Genomic DNA, 17,099 nt, shown 5'->3' on the forward strand with positions numbered 1-17,099 from the left:
TGTTATGAGTCATGAGTACATCTGCAAAAACCTGCACTGAAATGGATTTTATGACCTTGCAAGGGCATTGCTTCTTAACACAAAATGTACATCTGTGCCAACCTGATGGAAAATAGCGGCACAGCTTCAGTGATGAAGATGAGTATTGATTACATGCCGTTATTCTTTTTTTTTTACTTTTCTTGCACCCTGTCTGCGCATGCCTAATTCTTTCAATGGATTTTGTCTGGTTGGTTTAGAAAGGCAAGGATGGATGGCAAATCAGGTCTTGTTGGTGATAAGGGATGAGAAAGTTCTTGGGTCGTCTTTCCTGAACAGCATCTTAAAGCAGGGGTTTTTTTTCATTGATGAATTCCTCTTTTATTATTATTATTATTATTATTATTTTGCTGCTTCTTAGAGAGCTCTAGGTGTCAATGCCAATGTCCCCTCTAGGCTGGCTATGCTTTGACCTAATTGTGTATTCAGTGATAATTTTTAACTCTTAAGTGTTTCCTCTTAGTCACAAACTTTGCTGCTGCAAAGTCTTTATGTCCCTTTTTAAGTACAGTAATCTTTCCATCACCTCTGGCTTTTATCTACATGTGTTGTAGGCAATGGTACATGTTAGCATATCCTTTTCAGTCTTCATCTGTGCAAATCAAGATTATTTAACCCCATTACTTTTAGTTTGTGAGTTAACACAGTTACTGACATTTCCATCAGTTGTAGATTTGCTTTAATATACCTGTAGTTTTTTACTCTCTGTGAGGCCTGAATGAAAAGAGGCTTGACGGGTTCAGTTAAATTAGTAGTGGCTGAAAATGGTTTGTTGTTGTTGTTTTTTACTCATACATCACTAACTTTATGTAAATAATAAAAATCTGGTTTTATCTGTCAGATGTTGAGGGGCAGTTTTGAGGCAGACTAATTTTTGAGTGAATTGTAGAACAGTATGCCTATCCTTTGTACAGGCACTAAGAACAGGATTGGGTTTGGGGAAAATCTCTAGAAGGGGGGGAAACATTGCAGGACAAGGGTCCCTTTGCTTGTTCTCACAAATAGCTGTATTGCCAGTTGGTAATTTGTGCCTACTTGAGCTGTAGTATATACTAATGAAGGTGAGCATTTAGTGTCTCAGTCGCAAAAAGACATTTTTGAACCGGAAGATCAGGTGCCAGTTGAGTTGGAGCTTGAGGAGTTAGTGTAATGGAAAAACCCAAACTCTGCAAGACCCCGATAGTGGAAGATAGGTTGGAAGATGCCCAGGACTGTAGTGCAAAGGTTCATACATTACCAGTTTGAAAGTGATACTACTTATTTTCTTCATAGGAGCTATATTAAAGTTATTTCATATAGATCACTTTTTTCTAGGGCTTTCCAGAGGAAAGGGACTTTTTGTTTTATTAAGCTGCCACAGCTGTCTTCATTTTAAATGCTGTTGAAGCTGTGTCCTTAAGCCTTCTCCATGAGATAACTTCATTAGCTGGTCGTGTTAAATCTGAGGACAAATGTGAAATTCCGTGTAGAGCTGAACATCATCAATAGTGTTTGATATGAGTAGGTTAGGTTAAGATAAAAGTAAGAGGCTGAGGGATTTAGATAATGCTTTTTTTCAGAATTCTTGTTTTGAATAATAACTCTTTCAGTGATTGTATAGAGGTAGACAGCACAATTTCTTTTCCCATGTATTTATTTTGATTTCATTAAATCAGAACAACATAAAATAATCGGTGAATAGTTATGCTTGTCTCATTTCAGTAAATTGAAATCTCAATAAATTGAAAAGGAATAATTGCAGTCAGTTGATATTTTATGTAAAATGCGGCAATTATTTATCGTGGCTTCCAGTAGACTGGCAGTTATTGAAATTGCCATAAATACAGAGTGCTGAATTCTTGATTTATTTACATATGTGTACATCTGATACTCCTCAAGTGTCAGAGTACCATATGCTGTTGCATATAAATAGCAGTCTGCAATTTATACATTGCAAGGCACAGACACAGCACATGGGAACTCGGATGACAAGGCTGGGCTTTAGAAGATGGTAAATGCGGTGCTTTTGCAGTAGTAAGTACTGTCTGTTTTGACATAGTCTGGGACTGCCTCACACTGGCGGTCATGAATCCATGTAATTTACTGCAATTGGGATTGACCAATTACTTTTTCGAGTAAGATAAAGCAAGTAGTCGCTGCGTCTCTTTCCCAACCTAACTCCTCAGTTTCCCATAAACTAAATTTTAATCCTTATGGTTCGGTGTTGATCTTTTTACATGTTACAGAGAAATTAGGGAGAATAAGCATTATGTGCTTGATCAGCGCATCACTGTATGAATGTTGCACTTGTCTGTAAAAAGAGGGAACTGCTGCCTGTAGCTCTAGGGCTCTCATAAAGTGACGTGTCTTCTGTGAAAAATTCTCATGTTATGTGTATTTGTTAGCGGGGTTTTGGATAAGTCTGTGCTGGTGTCCTGGGCTTCTGGTTTGGAGACCTATTTTTCATTTCTTTCGTCTCCTCCAGAGTGTTCCTTTCACTCCAGTTCTAAAGCTGATTTTGGCCAGTTCTTTGCTGAGTATGTTCCTTTCTCTGTAAAGGTGGTGGTAGTGCTGTGGATCTGTAAGAAACTTAATACGAGGGATTAACCAGAGCTTTCTACTAGTCTCCTGAAAAGCCCTGGAGACCAGCTTTGCTTTCGCAGTTTGGCCGCATGTCAAAAGGCAGGGGGGAGGGATGCAACCCTAGAAATGAGGTTTTGCCAGCAAAAGGACAGAATGCTTGCCAGGATGCTAGCAGGTGCTTTTGAATGAATCTCATTCCTAGGCAAGTAAATAAACTTTGGAAACTGAAGTGTAAATAGATCTGAGCTGATCCAGAGCGGGTGTTCCAGGTTGGCCTTCTGTTACAGTTTTCACAATTCTGCTGGTTTTCTGTAATCCATGGGCATCCTGCAGACCCAGGTAGGGCTCTTGATGAAATCCATTCAAGTCTGCAAAAGCATGAGTCTTGAGTAGACATTTCGGTTCGTTTGTAAAAGACTGAAAACTCCTGTCCTCTCAGTGTGATTGTCCTGCAGGACTGAGAAGTACTTAGATACCACTGGAATGAGCAGTGATGTAGTAACAAATCAGGCAGTTTTTGCAGAAGAATGAGTTCTCTTTTCCTTAGTCAGCATTTTAAAAGTTGTTTTATTATTATTCTTGTGATTGATAACTTCGCTGGTAGGGGGATACTGCATATGCAGGTGGAGTGAAAGAAGGGAGGGTGACCCTGTTCATGCTATTACACTGCAGGTCTGGGGCTGCTTCTGCTTCAGCGTAGGACCCCACAGCTGGAACACCACCTAGACACTTGTGGGTGAAAGAAAACATCTGTCTCGCAGGAGGCTCCAGCAGGAGCCAGGCAGAACTATGCTGAGTCGGGATTTGCTCTGCTGTTCCCACTTGGTGTTTTTTGGTTTTTTAGAGGTCTAGAGACCTCCTGTTGTGTTGTCTACGCTTCTGTCCCATAATATGGAGGGTTGTCTCTCTCCAGATTATCAGTTAAGCCTATGTTTATAAAGCCCGAATTTATTTTAGGGAAGATATTTGGATTATTCTAAATTAAGTTGATTTAATGAATCTCTAGCATCTAAACTTGAGTGTTGAGAGAGGAACACAACTTGGTGGCTTTAAATCTTGTGCTACTATTCCATTTTCTGTTTTCTTAATAACTTTCCACTTCTTATCTCAAAATTTGGAGGTCCAATCCTGCATCCCCTGTTAATTTGAAAGAGTCAGTCTTTTCTATGAGAGTTGTGCCTTTTTAAAATGCTAATCTTTTATTATGAACAACAATAGTCTGTTCCACAAAGAATTCATTTTTGGTGAATAGGCTGGAAAAAGTCAGTCTTGGGGGAATTATTTGTCTGCTGTAGAGTACTGTTTGCTACCAGCTGGATGCAAGTCATCTTGATTACCTAATTAAGCGATCATATCTTCCTGTTGTCAGCTTTTCTCAGAGGCAAGCATTTGTCTGCTTTTTATATGGTTTTCTGTTTAGAGCAGTACATGTCTGACAGAACTAAATTTCAGGTTCTGCAGGTTCCTTTGGTTTTGATCCTCATGAACAACCGGAGATTTTGGAAATGTTTCCCTCCCATAAATTTATATCCAGCAGCTTGGCTTGAAGTTCTTCTATAATAATGTAAATTGATAAATTCTTTACTCCAAATTCTTCCATTTTAGAGAGGTGAAGTAGTAGAGCAGCTGACTGGATTCCAGTATTTTATTGTTGCAGTCATTAGGGATTTGCTCTAGTTTTCCATATAAATTCCAAAGATCTGTTTGCTTCAGCAGGAGCTTAATGTCAGCGTAACATTCAAAGACAAAGTAGGATCAATTTGCCCCAACTCAGTGTTGCTCCAAATGATTGGTTCTGGTCACATTTGTATTGTTTGAGAGCCAGTAATGTGTATTCATCTTATATATATTTATGTAAAGTGAGTTTTGAATAAAAAGTGAAGATATATAAAGTATATAAGGAAGTATAGCACAGAAACCTGAGTGTTACCTAGTCAGGCAGAAAAGTGTTTTACTCTACAAAATTTTCACCCTGGAATAGTAATAGTTCATACGTCAGATTAACTCAAAGAAAAGACAAAACTAGTACTAGGCCTGTTTCACCTGGCAAAGGCCTTTTTTGAATGAATAGGGACGGTTTGTTGTAACCACAGGAATGGAGTTCCTGGGTCAGCAAAGTACCTAACAGCTTGTCAGGTGGAGGGGGGGGAGGATATTTTTAGTATGACTTTGGAATTAAGCGGACGTGGGGTCTTTTTGTTGTCTCATCTTCTCTTAAACCTTTATAAAGAAGTTTGGGATTTTGTAAATGCTTATTTTCATTTTAACCACAGCTGTATTTGGTGTGCTTCAAGGTAATTGTTTTAGGTGTGGTAATCCTAAAAACAGGAGGCAGTGAAACAGTAAGTGTCCAGTTCGTTGGTAATCCAGTACTGGGAATTCAAGAGGAAACAAGATGCCTCTCCTCTAAATTACATGGGTTAGATGGGGAGCTGGTAACTCAGGGGCTGGGGGCAGGAGGAAGGTGCACAGGGACGTTCCTCACTGGCCGGTGGATTCATCTGCATTAGCATTTGAGTTCGCTTCAGTGCACTTTTGAAACGATGCTCCCTTACTCCCCACTTACCACGCTTTAGTTTAAATCACAGGATACGCGAACCCAGTTGCTTTCAGGTGAAACTGAGCTGAAAAACAGGCTCCAACAACACACCTAAAGCACGCAAGGCAGCCCCTAGTGAGCGTTCAGTTTTTGAGATGAGGCTAGATGTTGTCCAAAAACCATCACCCCTCTCCGAGACCAGTGGATGCCAGCTTCTCAGCAGTAACAGTTTTGCTCTGCAGATCCTCTCCTTTTGGACTGCACTACTTGCTAAGGATTAGCTCCAGGTTTACCTGGAGAAGCTCCCTGGCACACAGCAAGAAACAGGGAGAGGGTCAGACCTGAAGGGGTTTAAGAGGAGCTTGCACTTAAGCCTGTAAGGAATTCATTTTGGGGTTAGATATTTACAGAACGTGGAAAAAATGCACCATTCCTTCTATCTCTGTGTAATTTCCCAGCAATGATGCCCTGCCAGACCCTTTTCTCCAAAATGATGTGCTAGAGTCATCAGTAGTACTGAAGGAAAAATTAACGTGCTTTGTCTTTAGAAATTAACGTGGGTTAATTTTTTCCTCCTTTATTATAATCTTGGTGTTTTTAGCTCAATTCAAAAGTATGGGGAAAAAAAGAAAAATGCTTACCAAGCGGCAAGAGACGAAGTCAGTAGGGGGGAAATTAATTCCAGCTTTTGACAAATATGTTATAGAAGGAAGAATTATTTGCTTAATAAAACTATAACAATTACTTCACTTGCAGTGCTGTTTGACATTAGGAATCTAGTATGAATATGCCAGGAATGCAAGATCAGGTCTGTAAATGTGTTTAGAGGAGCTTATGGACTAAAGAAAACTGGAGCTCAACATCTTACGGAAGTTAAACCTGTGTAATCCAAGGTGTGAAATGTCATTGCGTCCTACAGAAATTACTGTGAAATGGCTTTGAGTTTAGGTTAACGTATACCTCTTCCACGTGATCTTGTAACAATTTCTCTGGTCTTGTACAATGCGTGCAATTTCTTATTACATTCTATGGGAGCTTTTTAAAAACTATAAAAAATGATTATTTTAAATTCTGTCGAACAGTTCCTTCCAGGAGCGTGTGGACGTGGTTACTTCATGAACTCTGACGCTGCTCGTTGAAAACTCAAGCTTTTTCACAGGTCTTTGCTCTTGAAAAAAAACTTAATGTGACTTACAAGATATCCCAGGGTAAGAAATAAGTTTTCATCTTGGCCAAGGTTTATCTTTTCTTTGTCTTTATTTTTCTTAAGTTTTCAGTCAGATTTTCTTTGTTGATAACAAATTGCCTAGTAGGTGGGAAACAGTGGATGGAGTCTGTCTCAGGTTTATTTAGACTTTTGTCTGTCTTGCCGACAAGCCAGGGAAATACAGAGTAGGTGAAATCATCATCACGTGACCACAGGCAAGGAATAGGTATATACTCAGTTGACTGAGTATTTGTCAACTGTAATGTTTCAAGTGGGAACTTTCAGGGATCTGCCCTACCCTACCCTACCCTACTGCTTTTTTCAATAGTTTGAGTTAGATGTTCCATCCCTCTCCAGAAGCCATCTATTTGATTTGAACTGAGACTCAAAACTATAACATATGGAGGAATGGGTTAAATTTTAGCGCCCTGGAACTGGTATATTTGGAGCACTGAAAATGAGCCCAATTTGAGAAGGTTGTTCAGAACTCAAAATAGTTGTGAAAAAAATAGAAGAGCAAGGGGGGAAAAAAGGTAAAACTCAGTAAGGGGACAGGTAAGGGGAAGATGAACCAAGTGTATAAACATGGATGGGGAAAATAAACGGCCAGCTGTATGGCACATGGCACTCTAGGCAGTACATTGAATAACATACTGAATGCATCATCCTTCTGAGGCTGTTGAAGTCGGGAACGTTAACAATGTGCTGCTTATAAAACACAAGAGGGAAGAGCTCCACTTCAGTCAGTGCTGGTGAGGCCTTGGAGTACTGTATTGAGAGCAGAGTGTTGTGCTTTAGGAGAAACACATACAGATTGGAAAAGGTCTAAAGGAGAGACTAGGAAAGACTGTAAATGTTAGTAGTGCGGCTAGGAAGACAGGACTGAACTTTATTTAAGAAAATATACGTCAGAAATCCTTGCAGAAAGAGTGATGGTCTATTGTTCTCCGCAGTCACTAGGAGAAACACAAGAAACAGCTTCTTACATGAGTTGGGTTATAGGAAAAACTTTGAAACTTGATAAAGTGACAACACTGGAACAGGCACCTCAGTGAGCTGAGTAATAGCTTTCCCAGGAAGTTAAGAACAGGGCAGACAAATTCACATCAGAGATTGTTTAAGTGTTCTTGGAGAGAGACCTCAAGAAAGTTAATCCAGCCCTGTTTCTGATTCTGTACTTTCTTGATCACAACAAGGTGCAAAATCACATAGGTATCTGCTGAACAACCCTTTCGCTCCGTTGTACTTCACTGCTGCAACCTTACGCCTGCTGCACAGTGAGCTTTGTTCCAGCTGCCTCTTTGCTATCACAGGTTCTCAGACGCCTTCCAGTCTCCTAGTGCAGTGAGGAACCTCAGTAAGTACAGGTGCCTTAGGCTAAAATAAATGAGTTGAGAATACTCATGGCGTTGAAGATGGTCTTTTCTAGGTGTCCGATTTTGGGGATTTTGTCCATGGCCAGGTCCATAGAACCTAAATGATACTATAGTAGCCTGCTGTCCTCCGTCATCTTGCTTAACTGCTTTTTCTAATTTCCTTAAAGGGCACACAGCCATATTTGACATCGGCCTCTCAAATTCATGAATCTCTCCTTTCGTCAGCTCTTACTCTTCCCACTGTATAAGCCTGCCAGTTGCTTCTGTTCCCCTTTGCACTTCGTACTTTAGTTTCTCCATTAAGCTCCTGCTTTCCACAGCCTTAGCTAAAATACCTCTTTGGTCTGTGTGAAAGTGATAGTACTGTGGTAAAAATGTGAGGTCTTAAAATATGTAATGTCTACGTAGCACTGTTGCTGATGTAAAAATATTAAATAAATGACAGAACCACAGAATAGTTGGGATTGGAAGGGACCTCTGGAGATCATCTGGTCCAGCCTCCATTAAGCAGAGTCCCCTAGAGCAGGTTACCCAGGACTATGCCCAGTAGAGTTTCAAACATCTCCACGGATGGAGACTCCACAACCTCTCTGCACAACCTGGTCCAGTGTTCAACCACCCTCACAGTAAAGTAGTGTTTTTTTGCATTCAGGTGGAACTGCCTGTGTTTCATTTTGTGCCTATTACATCTCATCCTGTCACAGGGCACCACTGAGAAGTCTGGCCTGGTCCTCTTTACTCCCTCCCATCAGATATTTTATACACACTGATAAGATCCCCTGAGCCTTCTCTTCTCCAGTCCCAGGTCTTTCATCCTCATATACGAGATGCTTCAGTCCCTTATTATCTTTGTTGCCCTTCACTGGACTCTCTCCATTAAATCCATGTCTTGTACCTGGGAGCCCAGAATCGCCGAATGGTTGAGGTTGGAAGGGACCCCTGGAGAACATCTAGTCCAACCTCCCCTGCTCCAGCAGGGTCACCTACAGCAGGTTGTCCAGGACCATGCCCAAGCGAGATCTGAATATCTCCAAGGACGGAGACTGCACAACTCTCTAGGCAACTTGTTCCAGTGCTCAGTCACCCTCACAGGAAAAAGGTTTTTCCTTATGTTCAGATAGAGCTTCCTGTGTTTCCATTTGAGTCCACTCTCTGGTGTTCCATTGCTGGGCACCACTGAGAAGAGTCTGGCCCCTTCCTCTTGACAACCTCCCTTCAGATATTTGTGTGCATTGATCAGATCCCCCTCTCAGTCTTCTCTTCTCTGGGTTGAACAGTCGCAGCTCTCTCAGCCTTTCCTCATACGAGAGATGCCCCCAAGCCCTTCATCATCTTAGTAGCCCTCCGCAGGACTCACTCCAGGAGCTCCATCTCTCTCTTCTACTGCAGAGTCCAGCACTGGACACAACACTCCACATGAGGCCTCACCAGGGCTGAGTAGAGGAGGAGAATTACCTCCCTCAAACTGCTGGCAGGGCTCTTCTGAATGCAGCCCCACAGACCACTGGCCTTCTTGGCCACTAGGGCACATTGCTGGCTCATGCTCCACTTCTTGTCCACCAGCACTCCCAGGCCCTTCTCTACAGGGCTGCTTTCCAGCAGGTCAGCCCCTACCCTGGCCTGGTGTGGGCTTATTACTCCCCAGGTGCAGGACCCTGCACTTGTCTGTGGAACTCCATGAGGCTCCTCCCTGCCCACCTCTCCAGCTTGTCCAGGTCCCTCCGAAAGGCAGCACAGCCCTCTGCTGCATCAGCCACTCCTCCCAGGTTTGTAGCCTCAGCTACACTTGCTGAGGGTGCTCTCTCTCCCTTCATCCAGGCCACTGAGGAATAAGTGGGACAGGACCGCACCCAGGATTCAGCCCAGGGGGACACCGCTAGCTACAGGCCTCCAACTACACTTTGCACCACTGAGCACAACCCTCTGAGCTCTGCCATTCAGCCACTTCTCCGTCCACCTCACTGTCTGGTCGCCCAGCCCGTACTTCCTGAGCTTGCCACCTATGAGGATGTGATGGGAGACAGTGTCAAAAGCCTTGCTGAAGTCCAAGGAGACCACAGCCACTGCTCTCTCCTCATCTACCCAGTCAGTCACTGCAGCAGAGAAAGGCCCTCAGGTTGGTAAGCATGAGCTACCTTTGGTGAATCCAAATTGGACACAGTACTGCAGATCTGGCCTCACTAGTAGACAGGAAGGATCAACTCCCTTGACCTGCTGGCAGTGCACTTCCTAATGCAGTCCAGGATACTGTGGGCCTTCTTTGCTGCAAGGACACATTGCTGGCCCATGTTCTACTTAGTGTCCACCGGGGCCCCCAAGTCCTTCTCTGCAAAGCTATTTTTGAGCTCCTTGCCCTGTGCTGATACATGGGGTTATTCCTCTCCAGGTGCAGGATTTTGCGCTCTTCCCTCTGCCCGTTTCTCTAGTTTGTCGACATCCCTCTGAATGGCAGCACAACCATCTGGTGTATCAGCCACACATCCCAGTTTTGTATCATATGCAAGTTTGCTGAGGGCACGTTCAGTCCCATTATCTCAGTCATTAATGAAGATATTAAACAGTATTGGCCTCTGTCCCCCTGAGAGGCACCACTGGTGACTGTTCTTACTCTCTCGGCCCAGCAGTTCAGCTGGTTTTCAATGCATCTTACTAACCACTTTTCTAGTCTGATGTTCATGAGCTTATCTATGAGGATGGTACGGGAGACAGTCCCATAACTAAAGTCCTCTAATAAAGTCAGAATAAACAACATCCACTTCTCTCCCCTCATCCACCAAGTCAGTCATCTCATCATAGAAAGCCATCAGGTTGGTTACGCATGATTTGCCTTTGGTAGATTCATGCTGATTGCCCCAGCCACCTTCCTGTTTTTCGCATATCTGGAAATAGTATCTGGGATGAGCTGCTCTATCACCTTCCCAGGGATCTGAGTGAGACTGACTGACCTGTGGTTCACCAGGTGCTCCTTCTTGCCCTTCTTTAAGATAGGGGTGACATTTGCTTTCTTCCACTGCTCAGGAACCGCCCCCAGTCACCCCACCCTGACTTTTCAAAGATTATTGAGAGTGGCTTCTCAATGACATTGGCCAGCTCCCCCAGCACTCAGAGGTGCATCCTGTTAGGGCCCATGGAGTTCTCTATACAGTTTGTTTAACTGTTCCCTAACTTGATACTCTCCCACCAAGGGTAAGCCCTCATTGCTCCAAACTTCCCCTCTGGTCTCAGGGGCTTGGGATTCCTGAGGGCCAGTTTTACCAGTAAAGACTGAGGCAAAGATGACACTGAAGACCTCAACTTTTTCTGTGTCCTTTTTTGCCAGGGCCCCTGCCCCGTTTGGCAGCAGGTCCGCATTTTCCCTAGTCATCCTTTTGCTGCTCATGGGCTTTAGCTGTCCTAACCCCATCCTTGCATGCTTGGTCCCCTCTATATGACCCCTTCTGGGTCACCTGTCCCTCCTTCCACCTCTTGTGCACTTCCTTTTTGTGTCTGAGTTCGTTCATGCAGGCCTTCTGCTGCCTTCACTTGATTTCCTTGTTGTTGGGATGAACCGTTCTTGAGCTTGCAGGAGATGATCCTTGAATATAAACTAGTTCTCCTGAACTCCTCTTCCCTCTAGGGCTATATGCCATGGGATTCTTCCAAGCAGGTCTATGAAGAGGCCAAAATTTGCTCTCCTGAAGTCCTGGGTGGTGATCCTACGTTTTGGCCTGCTCCTTCCTTTCAGGATCCTGAACTTCACCATCTCATGGTTGCTGCAGACGGGGCTGCCCCTGACTTTCACAACCTGTAATCACATTCCTACACTGTGCTTAAATGCTTCTTGCACATATTATTTTGCATCTAATGTTACTGACAGAAACACCTATTGCTTTTTGTTTTTCTCAACTGTATTAACTCTTCAGAGCCTGAACAGAGTTTGGTTTAATTCTTGCCTTATAGTTGCTAACTGGGCATCAGTTCTAAAAATCTCAGTGGTGACAGCAGATCAACAAGAAGAATCCATTTTTGCTGCCTTAGCTAAGAGTCTGAAGTTTTGTTGACCTTTATTGAAAGTTGTATTTTAATTTTGTAAACTTGAGGATCTTGGTATAGAATTCACTTTAAAATAGGTATACGTAGAATTCTGTAGTGCCACAGTACGGTTGAAGGGAGTCACACTTTAAACACGGGAAGCCATTCAGTCTTACAAAGTCCATATTGGGACACCTAATTGGGACACCACATTAGGTGTTCTGGGTTAGTGTCTGCTGCTGGTTTAACAAAAGCATAGCATTGTTTTCCTTCTCTGATTCTGAATTCAGAGTCTACATGTTGTTGCCAAGGACAGAAATGCACAGAGACTGGATCTTGGTTTGAATTGCATCTGTTTAAGGCTTTTTTCCCTAGATGCATGTATTAATGGGGAAAGTGAACCAAAAAAGAAAAAAAATCCCTTGAAATAAACCAGATTCCTAATGGAATAGGAAAACTCCCTCCAGTGGATTTTCTCCCTCTATGTCAGCTTTTATAGTTCTGTTTCTGGCACGCATCTTCTGAGATTTCTTTAAAGATTATTAGGAAATTTTCTCTTACATCAACAAACAATCCTCAGAGTCTGAGCAAAGCTATAATAAAAAGCATCTTGTACAAGAGCTTTGGTAGTTGGTGGGGGGAGGTGGGTAAAAGAGGTTGTAGCGAGGGAAGTGCAGGACTGCTTTGCTTTGCAATTTTTTTTACTTCCTAAGCTTTACCAAAATGTAAACTTGCATTTCAGGCTTGTAAGCAATACTTTTTGGGGAAGAAAGCAGTGCTTGTGTAGGGCATGTATTTGGAACAATTTTATTGAAAATGGCAACGTGTACCTTCACTTATGCTTTTAGGATTGCATTTATTGATGTCATACTGTCATTAAATCCCTCTGTCTTGAACTGACCTAAACTGTTAGTGAGCACTTAATAAATGGTGAAGAGCAAAATTTGAAGGAAGCTCAGATGATGGTATGAGAAGTCCCTCTCAGCAATACTCACAAAGCCTGGAAAGCATGCAGCACAGCAAGTATATTCCTGAAGCTTTAAATGCTAGCAAAAAGCTTTCTAAGTTTTCACTGGCAAAAAGCTATTGGACTCACCTGCTATTTTTTCTTTTCCCCTTAAGAGTGTACAGTGAACACTAAGCTGGAATACCTCTGTAAAGAGTTCAGTTAAGCTACCGGCAAAATTCCTGTCTAATAGCATATTCCGTTATGTACTAAGCAGACCAGTAGTGCTCTCTTGACTGTCTTGTTTGAGCTTAATGACAATGCTATGGTCCTTTTCCAAAATACCGGGAGGGCATGTATGTGTGTGTATCATCTGTTGCATATGTGAGTATCTGTTTGGAGGAGCATGCCCTGAAGGTGGGGGGAGCAGGTTTCATGTGAAGCACCCTCAGGATTAAAGGTAAAGGAAATACAGGCTGCACATCTGGAACTTCTATACTAATGAGAGAATTAAGAGAGCATGAAACAAGCACTGAGTGAACCCATAAAACAGAAGGTCAAATTTTTCTTTTAGCTTTTAGATCTAAGTTAAAAAACATACTTTGGTAATTTGCTATGCACCGAGAATGTCTAAGGTACTCAGCGTTCACAGCTTGCACAGGACTGGTGTGGGAATGCCACTTTTGACCGGAATTGTCTAGAGTGGGAAACTAGGAATAGAGATTAGCCATGTTAGCTTGATGCTTTAGGATCACAGGGTTTTGGTGGGTGTGAGGGGAGTATCAAGGAGTATTGAACAGGTTTTCTTTATGCTGAAGTAGGAATGGAGAGTAGGTGAAAATATAAGTTTGTAGAAGTTGTTAGGCATTGCCAAGAACCACTGACTAAAAATATATGTTTTCAGGATGTGGTCTGAGACTGTCTTACAGGAGGCGATCCTGTTCCCACAGTAGTAAAAATTGCTTACAGCAAATTAAATAAAGCTTTTTGTTTTCAGGTTTCTTTCAGGTATTTAGCTGTACAGAAACAGCTGCTTGTTTTGAGTATTTTATTTATTTTGATTTGTTTCCCCTTTTTGTGCAGGTTTGTGAATGAGTGAGAAAGTACAAGGAAAGGAGAGTAATTCACAATACAAAAATACATGTATTGGGGGGAGATGTATCCAGTGCTAGAAACTTGTATTAAATAATGAATGCATTTCCTTTTATATTAGAGGCATCCTTTTCTTAAACTCTCAAGAAAAGAACAAAAAGAGTAAAAGAGCAAAAGAGCAAAAAGAGTAGAAGGCTCCAAGTCTGCCATGTCTTACGCACAGGTTTAACTTCAGGCACTGTCATTGGTTTTGGTGATAACGTGAGGAAGGTCAGACAGATGGTAAGTCTTTGCAGAAGTCAGTCTGGGGGACTGTTGCCTAAGTGGTCTATGGAGTCCTTGCTCGTCTGCAAGAGTCTGGCTGCTGCTGGTGGGGTTTTTCTTTCTCTCCAGCTGTAAATCTCATTTTTAAAATACCAAAGTATGCTAGACGCTTTCCAAATAACACTCCTCCATGCAATTGTTTGCAATAACTGCCACCGGGGTATTAGGAGATCTCAGACGGGAACAGGAGTGTCTGCAAAACTCACTCTGTATTAAGATATGGTCTTTTCTCAAAAATATACAAATCCCTGGGTTAGATCCAAGGGGCCATAGACGAGACCTAGAAGCCTTGAAGAAAATGTGTTTTCCTGTCACCTGTTGAAATGCTGAGTTTCTGTCACAGAAAAACAAGATACACATAGGGGAGAGGGAGGGAACTGTGTGGCATAGCTTTTTTCTTCAGAGGGCAAAATAATGGCTTTGACCTCTCTTCACCTGAACTAGGGGATCTTGGGCAAGTTGCTGGACTTTGTGTCTTGGTTTCTTCAAATAGAGTTGTTCATCTCTACCTTGCTGACATGCTGTGAAAATAGTCGTTTGTTTGCTACTATTATAGCTGGTGGAAAAGGGAAAGCAGTTGACCTAAGGCCCTGGAAAAGCCCATTTTGCTGACCTTTTAGAGATCAGAGCAGGCTTGTGGTTGAGTAAGTGAGAGAGAAATGCTTGATAGGAAAATTCATGTGTAATATATTTATCAAGCTTATCTAAAATATAGTTAACTTAAAACCCTGCCCAACTCCATATTTGGGTAGGGCTGTTGAATGCAGTTCTGGGGGTGCCCTGCTTAGCCTGCATCTGTGCTTTCACAGTTGCAAAGCTGTAGAGCCAGTGCTTTTTAAGGAGAGTTTTGTATGCTTCCCTGAACTGTCTGAACACTGAAGGGATAGCAGCAGATGCAATGTGGAGGAAATCTGGATGCTTTAAAACTGTTACTGTTTCTGCATTCATGTTATTTGTTGTTCTACTGGGTAATAAATTCCGGTTCCCATGTTCATCTTCTGAAGGTGCTTTCCTTCCTGAAGGATTTCTGTTAAGATCAATACTGAGACCGAAGCTGGAATGATGGAGCCCAGCTGCAGCACTGACCTCATATACACTGGTTGCATCTTGTGTAGCATACTGCCAAAGTACCTCTGGGTCTATGAAAGTACAGCTGGTGGCATTTCCTCAGCTATCAAAACTATATCCCAGTTACCTTCCAGTCTTTTACCTGCTGTTTTATGGAATAGCTGGAAGAGCTGGGAGCAGGAGCTCTATTTCCTGATGGTTCTGGGAAAGTGGGAATGACTCTTAGGCAACAATGGCAGCACAAAGAGAAACCTATTTCAAAAAAAAAAAAAAAAACCTCAAGGTCTGTCAGGCTCCACTTAATAAATGGGCTAGCAGGGCCTTCTGCTCCGGAGAGCTTTCCTGAAGTCCTGTGCTTTGTCTTCCAGATTCCGACCTGAGCATGCGGACGCTCAGTACGCCCAGCCCAGCGTTAATATTTCCGCAGAATTCCCACAGTTGCCAGAATGGCAGAGGGTCATCTACTTCCTCCTCCTCAGTCACTGGGGAAACGGTTGCCATGGTCCACTCGCCACCTCCGACCCGCCTCACGCATCCTCTCATCCGGCTGGCGTCTAAACACCAGAAGGAACAGGCCAACATAGACCGGCTGCCAGATCACTCCATGATCCAGATATTCTCTTTTCTGCCTACCAACCAGCTGTGCCGCTGTGCCCGTGTTTGCCGCCGCTGGTATAACCTCGCCTGGGACCCACGGCTTTGGAGGACTATTCGCCTGACGGGCGAGACAATCAACGTAGACAGGGCTCTTAAAGTGCTGACGCGGAGGCTTTGCCAGGATACGCCTAACGTATGTCTCATGTTGGAGACGGTAATAGTTAGTGGCTGCAGGCGGCTCACAGACAGAGGACTCTACACCATTGCCCAGTGCTGCCCAGAACTGCGGAGGCTAGAGGTGTCTGGCTGTTACAACATCTCCAACGAGGCAGTCTTCGATGTGGTGTCACTGTGTCCCAACCTGGAACACCTGGATGTGTCAGGTAACGGGGGATACTTAAGTACCAATGCGAGGTGGGGACTAGAAGGCTAGTGCTAGCCCAGCCCCTGGTCCCTACAGCTGCGTATGTCCCCTTTCTGAGTCGCTTTTCTAAGCAGGACTACTAATCTCGTAACGCTGTAGTGGTGTGCAAGGTATGGCTAGACTCTTTATACCCCAAATGCCGTTAGCACCTCCTGAGTGGACAGGCCCCATCCCCTGGAAACTAGCTAGCAGAGATCACCTATTAAAATAGGAAGACTACTTTTTATAGGTTTTTGTATAAATGATCCTTAAGGAGGCCCAAGTTGCCGTCATTAGTATATTGTATAACGAAGGCTAGCTACGCGAGCAAAATTTGTTTTATTATATTTTTTTTTGTGTATATATGATATGAAATGTATATATCTGTAATTTAATCTGGTTAATGACTTGAGCAGCAGCTCAGAATCAATGCAAGGCTTTTGTCTAGGTACAAATTGTCATCTCCAGCTGAACTTCAGGGCCCTTTTGTTTCCATTGCTACTTTAACCAGACTTAGGGAGCTTGAACTGGTGTGCGGGTACAGTGCATACATTTGCTTAGTGGCTTTCTTCTTTCCCTCCACAGTCATGTATCACTGCAGCTGATTAGATCAACAGAGACGTTTTGGACAGTTTTCCCCAGATGTGCTCTGGGGATACAAGGTGTTTTTGTCCCCAGGTTCAGCCACACAGGACTTCCCCTCTGCAAATAGGCTGGCACTTATTTGAAAGGATGCACCCAAGCAGAGCGCTGAAATAAACTTGACTTTCAATTCATATTTTATGATCTCACCTTGTTACCAATCTAATATTGATAGTAATCAGCTGGCCAAGATTTGCCATTGCAGAGGTGCTGATGCCTACACAGCAGTCAAGGCAAAGTGGGGATAGAAAGCAATCCTCTTGAGTCACTGGCATTTATGTGAGCACGTGAAC

General features: G+C 43.1%; 1 protein-coding gene across 6 annotated transcripts in view; it reads left to right on the forward strand.

The window, feature by feature from the left end:
- FBXL7 (F-box and leucine rich repeat protein 7) overlaps positions 1-17,099 on the forward strand; it is a 214,975-nt gene that overhangs the window by 187,044 nt on the left and 10,832 nt on the right. For 5 of the 6 annotated variants that reach the window (XM_068931444.1, XM_068931446.1, XM_068931448.1 and 2 more), the window contains one exon: positions 15,533-16,144. In XM_068931444.1, the coding sequence (XP_068787545.1) occupies positions 15,533-16,144 (612 nt within the window). Of the gene's footprint in view, positions 1-6,232; positions 6,349-15,532; positions 16,145-17,099 lie in introns of those variants that run through there. The other variant, XM_068931449.1, reaches the window with a different exon arrangement.

The sequence above is a fragment of the Struthio camelus genome, chromosome 2 (genome assembly GCF_040807025.1).
Source record: "Struthio camelus isolate bStrCam1 chromosome 2, bStrCam1.hap1, whole genome shotgun sequence".
Lineage (NCBI taxonomy): Eukaryota > Metazoa > Chordata > Aves > Struthioniformes > Struthionidae > Struthio > Struthio camelus.